The sequence below is a fragment of the Lemur catta genome, chromosome 9 (assembly GCF_020740605.2).
Source record: "Lemur catta isolate mLemCat1 chromosome 9, mLemCat1.pri, whole genome shotgun sequence".
Taxonomy (NCBI): Eukaryota; Metazoa; Chordata; class Mammalia; order Primates; family Lemuridae; genus Lemur; species Lemur catta.
This window is the reverse complement of record NC_059136.1, coordinates 83,721,081-83,738,933: the sequence shown is the minus strand read 5'-3', so window position 1 is coordinate 83,738,933 and position 17,853 is coordinate 83,721,081. Positions and strand designations below refer to the sequence as shown.

Sequence of the window (17,853 nt, the reverse complement as noted above, 5' to 3'; positions counted from 1 at the left end):
TATTGAGAAGTCTGATACCAATTTGATTTTCTGCTTTTCTCCCTGAAAACTTTTACAATATTTTCTTTGTTGCCACTATGTAAAATTTTTTGATAATAAGCCTTGAATTGTACTGGACATTTAATAGACTCTTTACATCTGGAAAACAATTAAGTTCTTATATCTTTGTTACTTTGATGTTGTTCTCTTGGATTGATGTTTTAATATTTAAATATTCTGAAATGTTGACTTTCTTGGCGTTTTTCTCTTCAGGGAGACTTAGGTTTCAGTTTTCTCTATCTTGCTAAAGTCAGTTACCACTCATCAATCCATTTTTCATCTTCTTCCCAAAATATGTTGCTGTTTCTTGCCTAATAATGTCTTCTTTCCTTGTTCAGCCAATTCTTCGAGGAAAAAAAATCCCTTGACTGTAATATAATTTTAGTGGGAATTTGGGGGGAAGTGAAGGTAAATATGTGCATTTTAGTCTGCTATGCTTTTTAGAAAATGTAGCAAGATGTCTTTAAAATATTTACTAGTTGCTGATGAAGTTAGTAATTACTTTTTAAGTTGCTAACATAATATAAAATACACTTTGCCTGTATGTTTCTCCCTAAGTTATAGAAATGATTAGTTTTAAATCAATACTTGAGTTTTTCTTTTTTCCATCAATGCTGCCACACTTCTGTTTACTTGTTCAGTTAATATGTTTTCTTCAAACTCAGATTTACATCTCCCCCTCTGTTTGCTCACAAGAAAACCATCTCTAAGATACACATTTTTTTTTATTCTGTACATTGATCTTGGTGCAGTCTTTCACATAACGATGAATAGTGAGTTTGTATCATTTTGCAGCATGCTTATGAAATAACCATTTTTTTTAAACATAGTGCCAAGGTCAGTAGAGCATCCTAAATGGAACTGGAGGACTAAACCAGAAAGCCGTGATTTTGATGAATTGAATCACATCCTTCAAGAGAGCAAGAAGCTGGGGAAAGCCCTTGAGAATCTCTCTCGAAGTAAGTTCATTTACTTGATTATAATTGAAATTCCTCACCAATAATAAAGGAGAAACATTCATTACTAGTGCCAACAACCCATTTCCAACATCCTCATTATAATTCTGTGAAAGGCTGAGGAGTTCTAAGGGCGTAAGATTGGAAATGAGGATTGATTTTGCATATTACACACATCCGTGGGTAGACTGATTATGTAGAGTAGGGGTTATAGGACTCCTCATAGCTGCTTGACCCCAAGCTCTCTACATGATTTCTGTTACTCAGTTCACATGTGCACCTAATGGTGTCTTCTTCATTCTTCTCTTTTGAAACACATTTTTGAGTGTCTTTCTAATTAATAAACATACCCATTGCCTCCATGAGTTTTTGATGTCTCTAAACTTCTTAAGAATGGTACCTGGGCCAGATTCTTCTTAGAATACTTTCAAAGCCTAGCACAGTGCCTTGTAACTTACTTTTTTTTATAAAAGCAATGAAGTTAAGCTGAGGGCCTAGGTTAGAGTTTGGCTCTGGCTTCTGTGAGGTAAATCATTTAATTCCAGGAGCCTTGGTTCTCTCGTTTCCAAAGCAGGAAGACATGAGTGTGCCTCTTCTTCTCGTAGGTGTTAAGGTTTAAAATGATACATTTCAAGTAAAAACATTTAAATGTTATGGCCATGAGAGTGGCAATCAAACAAGTATTTCAATTTGAGAAATGCATTCTGTTATACATACAGTAGTGTGTTCAAAGTATTCCTACCTTTCTTTGGTTCCTTAAGTGTTTCTTAATTTTAAAAATTAGGCACCTTTAGAAACACATTAATGCCATGGCCTCAGCAAATGTTTTTTTTTTAAGTTAGTATCATGAAATGGCAAAGATTTTAAAAAGAAAGTAGTTAGAACACTAGCAAATTCTAAGAGATTATATTTTAGGATCTCTATTTTTTTCCCAAATTGCACAGTTTTACTAATTTCATGATGTGTATCAAAGTTAAACATTGTCCTTTGATTTATTTTGCAAGAAGTTATATATATAAATACACACATATATGTATACATATATCATATATTTACATATGGTATTTTATATATATGTGTGCGTGTGTGTATATGTAGCTTTAGTTTTTTTACACTTCCTCATTCATAACACGAGAGTCTTTCTTTTAGACTTGTGCAATGAACCCTTTTCAAAAGTTAAGCTGCCTTATACTAGAATCTTATAACTATGCCATTAGTAGAAATCTTCTGTAAGGGTCAAGAAACTTCTGCTTTGGCTAGATTTACTTTTGAAGCAAATAACAATAAAGTGAGTTTCAGCTTACTACTATATTATGTTCATGAAAAGAGCCTGATCCTATTAATATGGCAAAGGCATGTATTAATATTTATAAATTGTACTGTTTAGGCAGAGCCTGTGGCTCTTTACAGCCTATCAATTTGTCTAATAATGTGAGCTAAAAGAAGGATGATTGAAGAATGTGCCTGATTATTGCACAGATCTTCAGATATCATTCAACGTTTATCCTTTAAAGTGCGACAACTGCCTTGCAAACACTTGTTGTACTGTTGTTAATTTGTAAGATACTGTTTGGTCAGTCCCCAAAACTTTTTAATAGCAGGATTTGACTGCATTTCAATTATGTACTTGCCCAGATTTGCAGCAGAAGTGTCAGAGTTCAAGCTGTGGTCTATCCCAGAAAACCTGGCTGTGGCCTTACAGGTTGTCTTAGCCTCTTCAGGTGGCTGTAACAAAATACTGTAGACTGGGTAGCTTACAAACAGTAGAAATTTATTCTGTACAGTTCTGGAAGTGGGGCAGTCGAAGATCAAGATGCTGGCAGATTTGGTGTCTGATGAGGATCTGTTTTCTTAGTTCATAGATGGTGACTTCTAGTTGTGTCCTTACATGGTGGAGAGGGCAAGGTAGTTCATTGAGGTCTCTTTTATAAGGGCACTGATCCCATCAGGGGGGTCTGCCTTTAGGACCTAATCACCTCCCATGCCCCACCTCCTAACACCATCACATTGGGGGTTAGGTTTTAACTTATGAATTCTGGGGGATGCATTCAGACAATAGTACAGGTGGAGCCTCTCATCTGAGTCCTGTGATCAGAGGCTAGTGGGAGGCTTGTCTAATGTTTGGAGGGCAGCAGTCTGGAGAAACAATAAAGGCTAGGGAGCAGTCCTTGGTCAGCAGGGCATGAGACATTACTCTTGGGATAAAGTCAGGGCCAAAGCTACCAGGCGAGTCAGCAGCAGAGCCCTAATAAAGTGTACCAGTCACCTCCTATTTATAGGATGGAGGGTCGGCTTTGGCTTCACTTGATGGTTTTGAGGGACTCTGTCTTTTAAGAGTATTCTGGTGGGGTTTATGTGGGGTAAGAAGACGGTTGGTTACATAGGGAGGAATTGCAATTTTTTCTCTTTAATTTATTTGAGTATTTTTCTGAACAAAATAATATTTTGTTGGAATGATTTGAGTTTCTGTGATTTCTAGTATCTGAGTTTTAATACTGAATCCTTGTCTTAGGCCCTACTGTTGACCACCAAATTATCCACATGCCTACCATGGTCAGTAGAGATTGGCTCAAATGCAGCTTTGCTATTTACTGATGTTTATTTAGCAGTCTAGTTGCCCAGAGTTTAGCTATGTAATCGCAAATCGACTTCTTCCTTTATCCTGAGCCAGGATATGATTCCTTCTTGTTAGAACTTGTCTGACTGTTATAATAGTTTCAGGCTAACAACTCTTTCTCTGATTTGATGGGAATTTATTGCCCATTGTTTTAATTACTAGGAGAACATAGAGGATGGAATTTTCCTCCGGGTATGGTCAAAAGGAATACTCCATGTCTTGATACTGTGACTCTTTCTCTCCAGCAGCACAGCCTTTGATGGAAAAGGCTGAAAGTTTTTAGTGATCTAATTTTAGTACAGTCTTTGATGAGAATTCGCTCTTTGCTTTATCTTCATTGTACATTCTTTAAAAACCTGTATGTTTTAGGAATATTATTTTGTAGTTGAAATTGACAGTAAATAATGCTTTACGTCTTTCAACATGATGGACTTAGCTCAGCAACTGTCAGCTTTTAGAGTCTTAAATATACACAAAAACGCACACACTTTTAAGTCAGAATTGGAGACCAAATAGTCTCTCCAGTTTGCAAACATGATTTTTGTTTCAGTGACAACTGCACCATGCTCTTTTTCTGGCTTTGGCAGATCTTTCAATGTAACGTTCTGTCTCAAAGTCAGTCATAAGCTGTGGCAATCTTCGTATTACTCTCTTATAAAGGTAGGCGTGTTGGAATGACTTACAGTGGCTTAATGCCACATAGTCGTGATGTGGTAGGCATAGTGGGTTTTTGTAGCATTTCTGAACTTTCTTCAAACATTGCTCTCTCCTCTCAGGAACCTGGACTCTTACGCATTCCTTCTCTCAGGAACCTGGACTCTTACGCATTCCTTCAAGTATTTGCCTCCATCTGACTTTCAACTAGTAAGGGAAATTGTTTCTAAATAGGGACGTCGTGAAGATGCAAGACTTTCACATCCCCAGTGAACGCATCTCTTCCAGGGGCTGTGATTGGAGGTAGAAGGGCCTCAGGACAGTGTCCTTCCTGTGCGTGTTACCAGGATCTGTCATCTCATTACTGCTTGTATTAATCCTAGTTGATTAAGGTGGTATCAGGTTGATTAAGTTGTCAGGTATCTCCACTATAAGGTTATATCCTTCCTTCTGTTGATAATAAATATCTTGATAGAAATACATCGAGGCTATAAAAATATTTCTGTACAAATTTGTACTCACTACTATTAGCATTTATTGGTAGATTTTTCCTGCAACAATTACTACTGTGGTGTTCTAAAGGTAATTTTCTATTTCTCTCATTCTTTCTACATTGATTCATTGAAATCCTTCTGTAATAAAGAGATAGAAATATAGACTTCTGAGCACTCCTATAATAACGGCCTACTCTTTGCTTGTGACTGGCTGTATGTCCACTGAATATTGAGATATGAATATGGAAATGTTTGTGGATATGGATATGAGTGTCAATATAGATGGGGTCATCTATTAATAGATATTGATATAAGGAAACGAAAATATATATATGCAAAGGCAAAGCCAATTCCCATTGATGTATCTTGGTTTTAAAAATACTAAATTTGACAGATTAAATTTATTCAATAGCTTAAGAAATAATATCAAGAAGGGACAGATTTGTTAAGAGGCCTTGACATTTCCTTTTCTATCTACATTTTTCATAATCTTTCTCTGCCTTATTTCACACATGTTTCCTGAAACCCAACAAACTACCTCCAGAGATATGTGGCTCACTAGAAATCTGAGGTAGCATTATTAGTAATTATTATTTTGAGAATTGCCTAAGTCACATCAAAATAAATAGAATAGATACATGTATATATAAATAACTAATGAGTACTTTTAGGAAACTTTTTCAATGAATGAAAGCAAATGGTGCACTTTTATTAGACATTTATTCTGTCCTTCTGCATTCTTCTCAGTTAGAGAACATCTTCTCATTTAACTGTATGTACTTCAGCCCCACACGCACATGCTCATCCCCTCCCCCAACACTTGTCTGAGCTTGCAGAGTGTAAACTCAATCATTTTTAGGTACACGTTTTAAAAGTGTTGATTTTTGAATGAGTGTGCACCCTCTGTTATATCCATTTTCAATGCCATAGTGAACATCCACCAAGGCAGATACAAGTGCTGTCACGGAAAGAACTCTGGACCGAAAGACGACTCGGGCTCTGCTCTGCCACTTGCTGGCTTCCAGTTGAGTACAGCACTTAGACTCATTTCTCAGTTTCCTGTCGCATAAAATGAAGGCATTTGCACTAGATTGCCATACAGAACCTCTCTAATTCTCACAAACCTTTAATTTAATGATCTATAATTCATATTCCAAAGCTAGCACATTAACTGCCACGTGAGTTGTACTTAACTCATGCTAGTGTTGAGGATGGGGCCTCAGGAAGCGTATGTAACTCATATGACTCTTTTCCTTGGGAGCCATGTGGTACGCAGGAAACTCATGCTGCCATGCTGTAGCACACATGTTATGGGATGGGTGGCCCCTGGGCAAAACCCTGCACTTGGTTCCTGAAAATCTGCCTTATTGATGTTCTTATTGTTACAATTAATATTGACAATTTAATTGCATATAACTTATGCACAGAGAACAATAAAAAATAACACATTTTTCATTAAATTAGAAGGGATCATTTTGTTTTTGAAGTTTTTATTCTATTTTGTAATAAAACACCATGGCCTCAAGGAAAACATTTTTTTTTCTAGTGTGGCAGTCAGTGTGTTAAATTGTACTTCTGGCTTATAGATGGTGGTCGACGTAGCTTTTGTTCATTCTAGCTCTTTCTTTTCCTTACTCTGCTCTTCCTGTGCTGTGACCTCCTGGACATTTCCCATATATCATTTCTTCATTCTTTCTCATCTCTCTCTCTCGATTCTGGTCTCCCTCCTCTCCTGCCAGACTCGACTGTGGCAAGTTTTCCTTGTTCCCTCGTTTCTATCCTTTTGTCTCGTCTCCTCACAAAATTCCTATCCCTCAATAAATGCTGCCATCATCATGTCTTCCTCACCAGTAAGGGTGAGAGTCCCTGGGAAAAATGGCACATGAAAGCTGAACATTATGCTGCAGATTCATGGCTTTCAATGCTGTCACTTACTCTTGGTCAGTCCCTTCCTCTCTCTACCCCTCTGTGACTGTGCAAAACCCACACAGGACTCTGAAAACCCCAACTCAATCCCCCACCCCACTCTTTTAGCAAGTAGCCATCCTGCCAGAAAAACATCGGTTATCAAATGTGATGTTGCTCTGCCTTCTCCTTCCCGCACCTGTATACATACCTAGGTACCCCCCGAACCATCCTGCCCTTCTCCCTCCATTCTCATACCAGAAGGCGTTTCTCTAGTTTTAAGGACAAAGTCTTCACCCGTGGTCTTGATTCCATTTTCTCCCTACTCCTCTGAGATCTGATTCCATTAATTATCCACCAATAATCCACCAAGTATTAACTTTGTGACCTTGGGAAATTTCTTAACATCTCTGTGTCAGTTACCTTTACTGTAAAATCACAATAACAATGGCATCTACTTCTTAGAGTTTTATCAAATAAGACAGAATATCTGAAGTACTGAGTGTTGTGCTTAGTCTGTAACAATTGCTAATGAAATGTTCGATAGTATTAGATTTCTATTGCCGCTTAAAAATTACCACCAAGTTAGTGGTGAAATACACAAGTGTCTTATCTTACAGTTTCTGTGGCTCAGTGGTATGGGTGGGGTTAGCTGCTCAAGGTTGAGGCAGGTGGAAAGTAAGGCGTGGGTCAGGCTGCAGTCTCACCTGAGGCCCAGGCTCCTCTTGCGGCTCATTCAGGTCATTGGCCAAAGTCAGTTGTTTCAATTGTGGGTCTGAGATCTCTGGTTTCTCATCGACTGGGTGCTGCTGTCAGAAACAAGAGGCCATTCTCAGGTACTTGCTTGTGGCTTCCTCCCCTCACAACAGTAGTTTCCTACTTTTTCTTTGAGACCACAATGGAGCATCTCCCTGATACTTTCACCTTCTTTTAAAGGGCACACCTGATTGGGTCAGGGCCACGCAGGGTAATCCCTCTTCTGATTTACCCCAGTGTCCTGGTTAGAGTTCTAACCAAGGGAGCGATATCCTTCACACTCAGTGGGCCCACTCAGACTCAAGGGAAATGATTCCTCAGGTGTGGATCCTGGAAACCGTCTTAGAATTCTGCCTACCACAGATATTATTACATTTATCCACCTATAACATGCTCTGCCTGAGCACTGCCCAGTAGAAATGTAACGTGAGCCACATGTGTGATTTTATATTTTCAAGAAGACACATTAAAAAAAGTAAGCCAAATGAAACATGAAATAAATTTCAATAAAATCTTTTACTTAACCCAATATATCCAAATTATTATCAATTTCACTTGTATTCCATAGAAAACAACTATCGAGATATTTTATGTTCTTTTTATTTCATTCTAAGTCTTCAAGTCTGATGTGCATTTTCATTTACAGCCCATCTCGGTTCAGACTGGCCACACTGAAGTGTGCAGTAGCCGCATGATGAGCGGCCACCACGTTGCATACCACAGCTCTAAGGAACGTTGAAAACAAGCACACGCACACTCTTCTGTTGTTAACTCTGGACAGCATCCTATTTCCTTGTTGCTCTTTGATACAAAGTTTCAGAAGGAGTTGCCAGTGCTCTTTGTCTCTACCTGCTCATCTTCCTTTTACTCCTCAGAGCAATTCTATTATTGCACCCGTCATTCCACTGAAACTCTTCTCTCTCTGCTCACCAATTGATTCCAGATTGCTAAACTGAATGAGCGGTTTTCCAGTCCTCATCTTATAAAATTGCTCTGATAGTTTTAACTCCACTGATTGCTCTCTGACCGTGTCCCTTCTGGGAGCTGGCACTTACTCGCTCCTCCCTGGGCACCCTCCACACCATCCCTGCAGGTCTCATTCAGGAATTCCTCTTTCCTCCCTGCTGCTTTAAATGCTCTTCCTGCAGTTCATCCTCTGCCTCTGTTCTTTCAAGCGCTCTTTCCATCCAACCTCGTCCACCGTCATCGTTTAATTATCACCACTACACAACTAAATCAAACGTGCATATTTCCATCCACACGTTTTACACTTTTATATAGCATGCTGCAAGCATCTCTCCACTTGAACGTTCCGCTGCCACATTAAACTCAATACCTCTAACTGGATCACACCTCCCTCTTCAAACACGACCTTGCTGCTGCATGCTCTGTCTTAGGTGGTTGTAGCATGGCTTACCCATTCATCCAAACTGGGATCCTTCTAGACTCCTCACTCTCTCTTACTGTTCATAACTAGTTACCAAATCTTACTCATTTTTGCTCTGAAATATGTCTTGAGTCTGGTTCTTTTCTCCACCCTTATTCACATCTTCTAGTTTTCACTTCCAACATCTCCGACCAGACAGTTGATCGTCCATTTAACATGTTGCGTTTCATTCCTGCCCTATGCTAGAGGAAGCAAGTATAATCCCTGCCCTTACTGAGCTTCTGCCTGCCTGGATTGCCCTAACCTTATCTCAGCGGAGTCTCATAGCCAAATTCTCTGGGACTTAATACAATGTAAACATTTTCTCACTCAGGAAATAGTTTGATGTGGTGTTCCAGGGATGCAGACTATTTCCTCCCTGTTGTTCTACCATCTTCAACATACGCCTCTCAAGGTCCCTGCCGAAGCAGAAGGAGGCAGTGGGGGGCCGTGGGGAGGTTTCAAACATGAGCGTGGAAGTGGCCAGCGTTACGTCTGGTCTGCCCACATCCTACAGCTGACCGCAAGGGAGGTGGGGGACATGGCTCGCTTGTGTGCCCAGGGAAGCATAGAAATGGCTTCAGATGAACAAGCAGTCTTGCGACACTCTTATTTTGCTTCTCTGTTCCTCCAATCAGCCTTCACGGCAAGTGCTGTGGATCTAAAGCGAAAGCCTGAAACTTACTGTTTCAGATAGCCAGTGGCCCCTTAAAACCTCAGAGAAAGCGCTCCGTGGTCTGGCCCTTTATGAGGACCTTCATGCGCCACACTCCCTGCGGTGCCTCCGTCCCACGCATTGGCTCGTGCTGTCCGTGCCCTGGATTCTCACGGTCAGCTCCTTGCACTGTTTCCTCTCCAACACGCTGCGTCTACGCCTCTCTCCAGCCTCCGCTCAATATCACTTCCTCCCAGATCATTTCTCTGTTGCTGCCCTCCTCTGGACCGGATGTGGTGAATCTACTTACACGCTGTGATCTGGTTTTCATTTCTCTCCTCGCTGGACGTTGAGGTTCCTGCGAGCAGGGCCGCTTCGCGCTTGCGCTCCCGGGGCCTGACGCCGCGGTGAGCACACGACGCGGTCCTGGTTGGCGTGAGTTGCCGCCTCTGGCTCCGTTTCTTCCTGACCGCCCTTCTCAGAGACCCTGTTCCCGGCTCCGTCTTTCTTCACTGCTCTGCCTTCTGCTTCTCTAAGTGTGAGCCTTTGATACAAGATTACATGAGTTTGGGTGTTTGTAGATCTTATGTGTTTGCTGAGATCTTTGGCTTTGTGGCTTATATAGTGGAGCAGTTATGCTTAGAAATAGATAGATAAGTAAGTAAGTAGATAAAGAAAGAAAGAAATAAACTACCCAAAAGCTAGAGAGCAGCAGTGTCCTATTGCATGCAATTGGTCAACAAAACCTTTTGTGTAGGGAGGCGCCGTTCCCAGGGCGGCAGGGCCTCTACTGCTAGTTTTCTGGGCCTGATGCTTCAGGGCTCCTGGCGGCTCTCCCTGAAGTGAGGCAGTGGCGGGATGAGTGGCTTCAGGCCATCCAGAGATGGGTCTACAGGCTGCAGGTCCTGTGAAAACACGAGCTGGAGCTTTTCCAAGGAAAAGAACCCAGCTGTTGGGGAAACAGAGGACAGATATTTATGCTCTGTGACTGCTAACAGCAATCTGGGCTCAGCCAAGGAAAAAAATAGCAAAAGGCTTTTTTAGTCAGTCAGTCATGAACGTACCCAAAAAGTCTTTTCTGAAAAACAGCCTGAGGAGTTAGGGAATAGCAACCCAGGAGAGAAAATAGAGGCAGATAATGTGGCGACTGTTGGTTCATTCATTCCCACACTTACTGAATGTATGTGGGAACACAAAGATGACTAACACGTGGGCCCAGACTTCAAGTTTACCTTTTAGTACAGGAGAGGTATGGAAAGCATAATTTCAAAGTCTTGTAAAAAAGTGCTTTCAGAGAGCTTTAGGAGCATAGAAGAACCTGCAAGGGGTTTTAGAGACAACCTGATAGAGAACTTACCTGAACTGAGTCTAGAAGGATCAAAAGGTAAAGGTAAGGTAGAAGGAGAGTGAAGATGTGTCTTGGGGAGGGATATTCTTAGCAGAGAGAGGAACACGTGTATAAGAAGATATTTCAAAGACAGAGGAAGATACTGTACTGTTGGTGCATGAAGGATGAAGCAAGTAATAAAGACAATGACACCAGAAGTGTAGGTCACAGGGGGGTCAGAGGGTGGGAACTTCTGTGTTACAGGAATCTTGTCAGTAGATCATGTTCCTAACCAAGTCTGTGTTTTCTAAGGGTCACTCTGGGGGATAGAATTGATATGGTCCATGCCTGGAGGCAAGGGCAAAGATGAAGAGAGTCTAAAATAAAGCAGTAGTCATGGGATGGAAAAGAGGAACGGATTTAAGAAAATGTAGAAGATTATATGACTGAGAATCACTCACTGATATAAAGGAAGGGTAGGAATAGAGATAAGGATGTGTTTAGCTTATTCTGCTTTTGGGTTTTGTTTATATTCAAGATGAGTGGGTGCTGCCTCTGCCTTAGGTAGGAATTCCAGAAGGTTCTAGGGAGAGGAGTGCTATGTTGCAAACTCCAGTTTCAGATGCCTTTGGGATATCCAATGGAGTGGACAGCCCTCTTCCCAGCACTCAAGTGTATATGTGAGTTGGCAATTTGGGACAGAGGTTTGGTTAGGCATATAGATGTGGGAATCTTTAGTGCATAGATAAGGATACACACACACACACACACACACACACCCTCAACAATTGAAATACAGGTAGAAAAGTGATCTGATTGTGGAGACAGAAAAGGAATTTTCAGAGAGGTAGGATGAAAATCAAGTTAGAATGTTTGCATAAAAATCAAGGAGATTTCTCTTATAAAATCTGTCAAAAAAAAAAAAAATCAAGGAGGGAAAGTATTTCAGAAAATCATGATGTCCAAAGTGGCAGATAAGTTCTGTATCAAAAAGATGGAAACATACCCATTGTGTGTGCAGCTGCCTCCCAGCTGTGCTTCCACTGTGTACTGCAGTGAGATTCATAATAAGGGAAAGCTGGAAACTAAGTATCTTTCATTAGAGAAATGGATAAGGAAATCATGGTACATGCCCACAGTGGTACACTGTATAGTCATTAAGAATGATGTAGAAAATATTTATTAATAGAAGACATAGTTAAGATATGTTTTTATCTATGTATATATTTATATATGTATATTTTTATATGTATAAAAAGCAGACAACAGAATATTGTATTTGTTATGTTTCGATTTTATTTTGTGTAGACGCATATACAAGCACATGAGATTTGTACATCTGGCAATATATGCCTATAATATTATTTGAAAGAACACTGAATAAGCTGTTTTCATTAGTTGTGTATGAGTGGAGGTTTATTTTCTTTTTCCCTCATTATATTTTCTATTTTTTCTGTGCTAAATGTATTGATTTGATAAAAATAAAATGTATAAAGGATATTTTTACAATAGAAGAGAAAAGGATCAGGATGTGTATAGTTACGTTTCAAAGAATAGCATTAGGAGAATAGCGGAGGCAGAAGCCAGTTGGCGGTGGATGGAAGAGTGAGTGGACACCAAGGAGGAGAGAGGAGGGATACACGCTCTTCTGTGAAAAGTCCTGATGGATGGGAAGGTGTACAAGAGGGCAGTCATTGGGGGGAAGGGGGATTTTTTTGGTCATTTCTGTTTGGTTTGCTTTAGTTTCTTGTGTGTGTGTGTGTGTGTGTGTGTGTGAGAGAGAGAGAGAGAGAGAGAGAGAGAGAGAGAGAGAATATGTGTGTGTCTGTGTACACATGTAATGGTTTGTAGAGTGATAAGAGAAAACCAGAGTAAAGAACTTGCAGATTCAGGAGAGAGAGAACGTAATAGATGGAGCCAATACCTGAGAAGTGTAGTTGGGGATGGAGCCAAGAAAACAAGCATGGAAACGGGAATTCCTAGGAGGAGGGACGCTTTGTCCTCTGAGACTGGAGAGAGCAACGTCAATGACCTTTTGAGGGGGAGGCTGGGTCAGGACGTCTAGGGAGTTCAAATCTGATAGTTTCGAATTTTTTAGGCTATTTAAAGCTGAGGTCCTTTACAGTAAGCAAAGCAAAAGGAGAAGATGGGTAGAGGGGCCTGATGAAAACCAACACCATTTGGAACTGTCCTTGGAAAAATGAACAATGCAATTAACCAAGGATAAAAATTGATATGTGTTTCTAGAGTAGGGGTCAGCAAATTATGGCCCATGGGCCAAATCCAACCTGTGGCTTGTTTTTGTGGCCCATGTTCTAAGCATGATTCTTACATTTTTAAAGCTATTAAAGTTGTTAAGGAAAAAAAAGGACAATAAGAATGTATGAATATGATACGAGCCGTATGTGGCTTACACAACCTAAAATATTTGCTATTTAGCCCGTTAGAGAAAGTTTGGCCAGCTTTTGTTCTAGGGTTCTAGGGTAATCCCTCAATGTCTAACAGGAATTCCCTTTGCTCTAAAAGCAGTTAGCTGTCTGTTTAAAGAGTGCTTTAATTGACTTGTCAGGTAGGTTGATCATCCATTGTTGATATGGGGGACACTCATCCAGGTATTTGCCTTAACATTATTCACTGTACTCGGTGGTGCTGGAAGCCTTGTTTTGTAACATTTCTCAATTTCCGTGGTGAAAACACTCCCACTATGGCTAATTTCAAGCTACAGATGTGACGTTATTGAATGAGGCGTAGGGAAGGAATGTACAGAGTTTGTTTTCACAAGCCAGTGTGGGCCAGCTCTGGTGCAAAACTCATATTTCTAAGTTATATATTCTATTATATTCTATTATTTTATTCTATCATATATAATTGTGTATATTTTATTCCACAATTGAACAAAAGGCTTTTCAAAGAGGAAAAACTGGGGGAGTCTAAGTATCTACATTACAATATCACTGGGCTTTTTTCCAATAGGGAAATAGATCTTAGAGAAATAGTACCATTTCATGCCATACGAATTTTCTGACCTACTTTTGTGAACTGAATTACTAAACTGACTAAGGTGTAGAGAATTGTGAAGTTGCTACTTCAGTGGAAGCTATTGCCTATAGCTTCAACTTGATTCTCACTCTAGGGCGAAGCTGATACCTGGGAAGATGGAAGTCTTGGTGAAGGCCGTAGCTCTGGTTTCCCTGATACAATGCAACTCAAATGTGGAAATGTGAGAACTGTATTTCAGAATGAAATTTTGATACCAGTGAGACCTCTTTGGAGATTAGAATAAATGGAAAGGCCCATAAATTGAAGGACACAAATAAAAGCCATCCGGATAGGTTTGCACTGCAGCAAAATGAGAAAATCTACTTCTGACATCCCTGTGGGAACCCATGCTTCTTTATCTAGAAGAGAAGCTCAGTCTCTGAAAGAATTCATTTTTCCCGTTTCTTCCAGGCAGCTCACTCCTGCAGTTAGACACCATCACTACCCTAAGCCACGTGTCTTTGGCTACTCTGATAGGACATTTCCTTTAAGCTCTCAGTTTGACTTTCAGTAGGACCACATACTCCAGTGTACATCAAGAGTCTCACACTCAAATCCTGGGCCTTCTTTTCTTATAACACATCATGGTAACCCACCACATGTTTTCTTGCATATTTTCTGTTTACTGCAGATCTCCAGTCTCTATAAACTTTAAAAATCTCAATTTAAAATATGATAGCATTTAAAAGTTAATGAAATCCCTAAAAGTTGTTAATCTCTTCTCAGGGAGTAACCATGGACATTCTGCTAGACACTAGGAAAAATATCTTGGCGACTCAGTGTAAGTGGTTCCCATTAGAGTTTCATGCTGCTGTGAAGAAGCATTTCATTAACATTCTTTCAACGGCTTTTAATCAGTTTAAGCTTTGATTAAAAATGAAATAAGGAAAGAAAATACCCTAGGCAATTTGACATTGGTAATAGAAGGCTGAAGGAATTGTATATAATGGAGTGGGGATTTATTTGGGTAATTTCTTAAGCAAAGTCATCAAAATATGTAAATTTTACGAGAATATGATAATAAGTGTTTGAACAATATATGGTCAGACCAAAGAGTTGAAATAATTAAAAGCATAAATCTTTTCCCAAACCAAGTTTTCCATTTAACTCGTTTGAGTTTTATTCTGGGGCCCATTGCTTCTTAGTACTGAAATATATCTTCAAAGCAACATTTCTCTTCAGCTCCATTTTCCACTGCTAAAATTTTCCAGCCCTGAAAAGAGCTCATTGTGTTTGCTGAAATTAAAAGAACCTACCTAGCCCCTGAGTAATGTGCAAGTACTGTGGGACATACATTTTGACTACTCACAGGTTTTTTGACTGACTTATCAGTTCTTGGGTACTTCCTAGATAAGTGATGAATCGCTACTATCTTTATGAATAATGGATTCATAAATCTGAGGTGTGAAAGAAATTTAAAGATCAACTGATAGCCTTCTAAAAATTGAATGAGAAAGCTCTTTTTGCAGCTCTAAGAGCATTAATGCAGCAAGTTGAAGGAATCAGGAGAGCTTCAAAAATTCAAAACAATTAAATCATGGGTTATTTAATTCCAGACATCTAAGTTTTATGACTTTGGATGAGAAAGAGAATTTTGTTTCACATTATCTACACTTCCTCTCTCCTTTAAAATAGATGAAGTCCTTAAAATATTTATATTTAAGATATTCAGTGTTAATCTTGAATTCATAATGGAAAGGCACATTTTTGAGGAATAGCGTTAAACATAAATATAGGCATTTAACACATATATTTGGCTTTTATAAACTGGAATAATGTATTTTAAATCTGCTATAGACTGTGACATAAACCATTTGGTATGCCATAAGTTTCCTAAAATTTTCTTAAAATCTGAGTTATTCTAAATGACCATATGTAATTCTATATATTTTTTAAACCCAAACATTTATATATGTGTTAGGCCTTTAGAAATGTTTATGATTGTCCAGAAAGTTCTGGTATCTCTTCTCTGTCTCATGTCCCCTCCCTGACTGTGATACCATTATATCTCAGAGTTCCTCACCATGGTACACTCAGCAGTGGTACAGCCCAGCTCTAATGCTAGCGTTCCATGAATCCTTCTCTCCTTGAATTGTTTGAAGACACTACCTTCATAATATAGCAAATACTTGAATAATTGTTAACCTTGTTAACCTTGGGTCACCCAAAATGCTTGAAGTGGTAATTAGACTCTCTTTTAGTACAGTGACACAAAAATTCTTAGTTACCAATTACTTTTACCAAAAAAAAAAAAGAAGAATTTCATAGAATATTGAAGAATGCACCCCAAATATGCCTGCATTTCTAGTTTTTTCTACAAGGGGAAAAATGGTGCCATTTACTGAGATGAAGTAGCACATATTTTTTCGGCTTTGTGTATGATTGATTCATTAGGTTAGTGGTGGGGAGATGATATAGGAACCAGTAAAGTACCTTCTACACCCTCTACCAACAGCAGAGGGGATCCAAATCCTGGAATAGGCTCTTTATTCAGGTTTATTTTCCTGAAACTATTTTCAGATTCTTTTCCAACCCAGTTCTTTCCTGCTCTTTATAGTCTGCTGAACTTCAGTTTCAAATCCTGTTCTTGTTTTCTCCCTGTACCCTTCAAACTTTAGACCTTTCCTTGTCTCTTGGTCCATCCCCCACTGGGGTTTGACACCAGCTGCTGTTTGCTGTGTGCCCCAGTCCTGAAGGCCCCACCTGCTCTGATGTCCATGGTGCCTATGTTCAGCCCCAGGCCCACTGCTGTTCAAAAGACAAAAAAAGAGAGAGAGAGAGAGAGAGTTGGGAGGATAATGTCTTTAGTTTGACATGTTGAGGTTGAAATGACCACAGGAATTCAACACCTGGCTTAGGAAGAAAGTCTGTGCTGGCAGTAAAAATGGTCGCTACCATATGGAGAAAAAAAAAAAAAAGTCAATGGTATGGGTCAGATTACCAAGGGAAGTATGTCAAGTGAGAGGAAAAGCCATCTCAGCAAAGAATGCTTGACATTTCTGGAAAAGATCCCTTCTCCCACCAAAAAGAGAATTCCTATGAAGAAGACAAAGAAGGAGAAGAGGGAAGAGAAGACAGCATTTCAAAAAAGGAAGTGGGGTTGACAGAGTCTGTCATCACAGAGAAATAAATTAAGGACATAAACTCTTCATATTGCTGACTTAGAATAACTTTGGAGGGATTATAAAGACAGAACTGAGACCCATGTGCAGAGAGGAATCTGTGGACAGCAAGAGAGGAACTTGTGAGCAGGAGCCGTTTAAGCATTGGCTCAAGAAGCTGTCAACCTCAGGGACTGTGGGACAAATTCCTTACCTTCTCTAGTCTATTTCTTCATCCACAAAAGAAATAGATTGAAATAAGTGATCTTTAAGCACCAGTCTGCCTTAATAGTTAATCACTGTAGTACTCTAAATCCATTCTTAAGAAGGAGCAAAATGGTAACAGGCTAAGTTGTACTTGATCGTTCATCATCGTAACATAAAGACAGTATCTCTACAATTGTCTTTGCACGTTTGCTCTGCCTGTAACAACATACAAGAAATATGGTACTTTCTTGTACCATATAATGTAAATTATTTGATTTTTTATTTTTTTTGGATCATTTTCATTGTTCCAGCAGTTCATGGCTCTCACAGTTAACTTAAATTCCTAATTTGTTTTCATTGGTAAAAAGGATGTGACACATTATTTTGAAGCACTAATAAAAAATAGAATAGGACATGCACTAATTTTACAAATAGAACTTTTGTTTTTATTTTTAACATTAGGTTACTAAAGATTGCTTCTAAAACATTTTTATAAATTTTTCTTGAATTCCAGGTATTGCAATTTCAGATGAACTCGATAAGGTAAGTTGAACTGTATATCTAATGAAAAGAAAATGTAGAGCTTATGTTTTAATCCACTGCCTAAAACTCAAATGTTTCTGGAACATATAAAATATTCAGATATAATTTATTTCGTGCTAACGTTTTAAAACTTT

General features: G+C 39.3%; 1 protein-coding gene across 1 annotated transcript in view; it reads left to right on the top strand.

Annotated features, from left to right (window-relative positions):
- The window catches only part of C9H8orf34 (chromosome 9 C8orf34 homolog), a 397,961-nt gene that overhangs the window by 100,829 nt on the left and 279,279 nt on the right, over positions 1-17,853 (top strand). Inside the window, 2 exon segments of the mRNA XM_045560952.1 lie at positions 870-998; positions 17,691-17,719. Of these exon segments, the coding sequence (XP_045416908.1) occupies positions 870-998; positions 17,691-17,719 (158 nt within the window).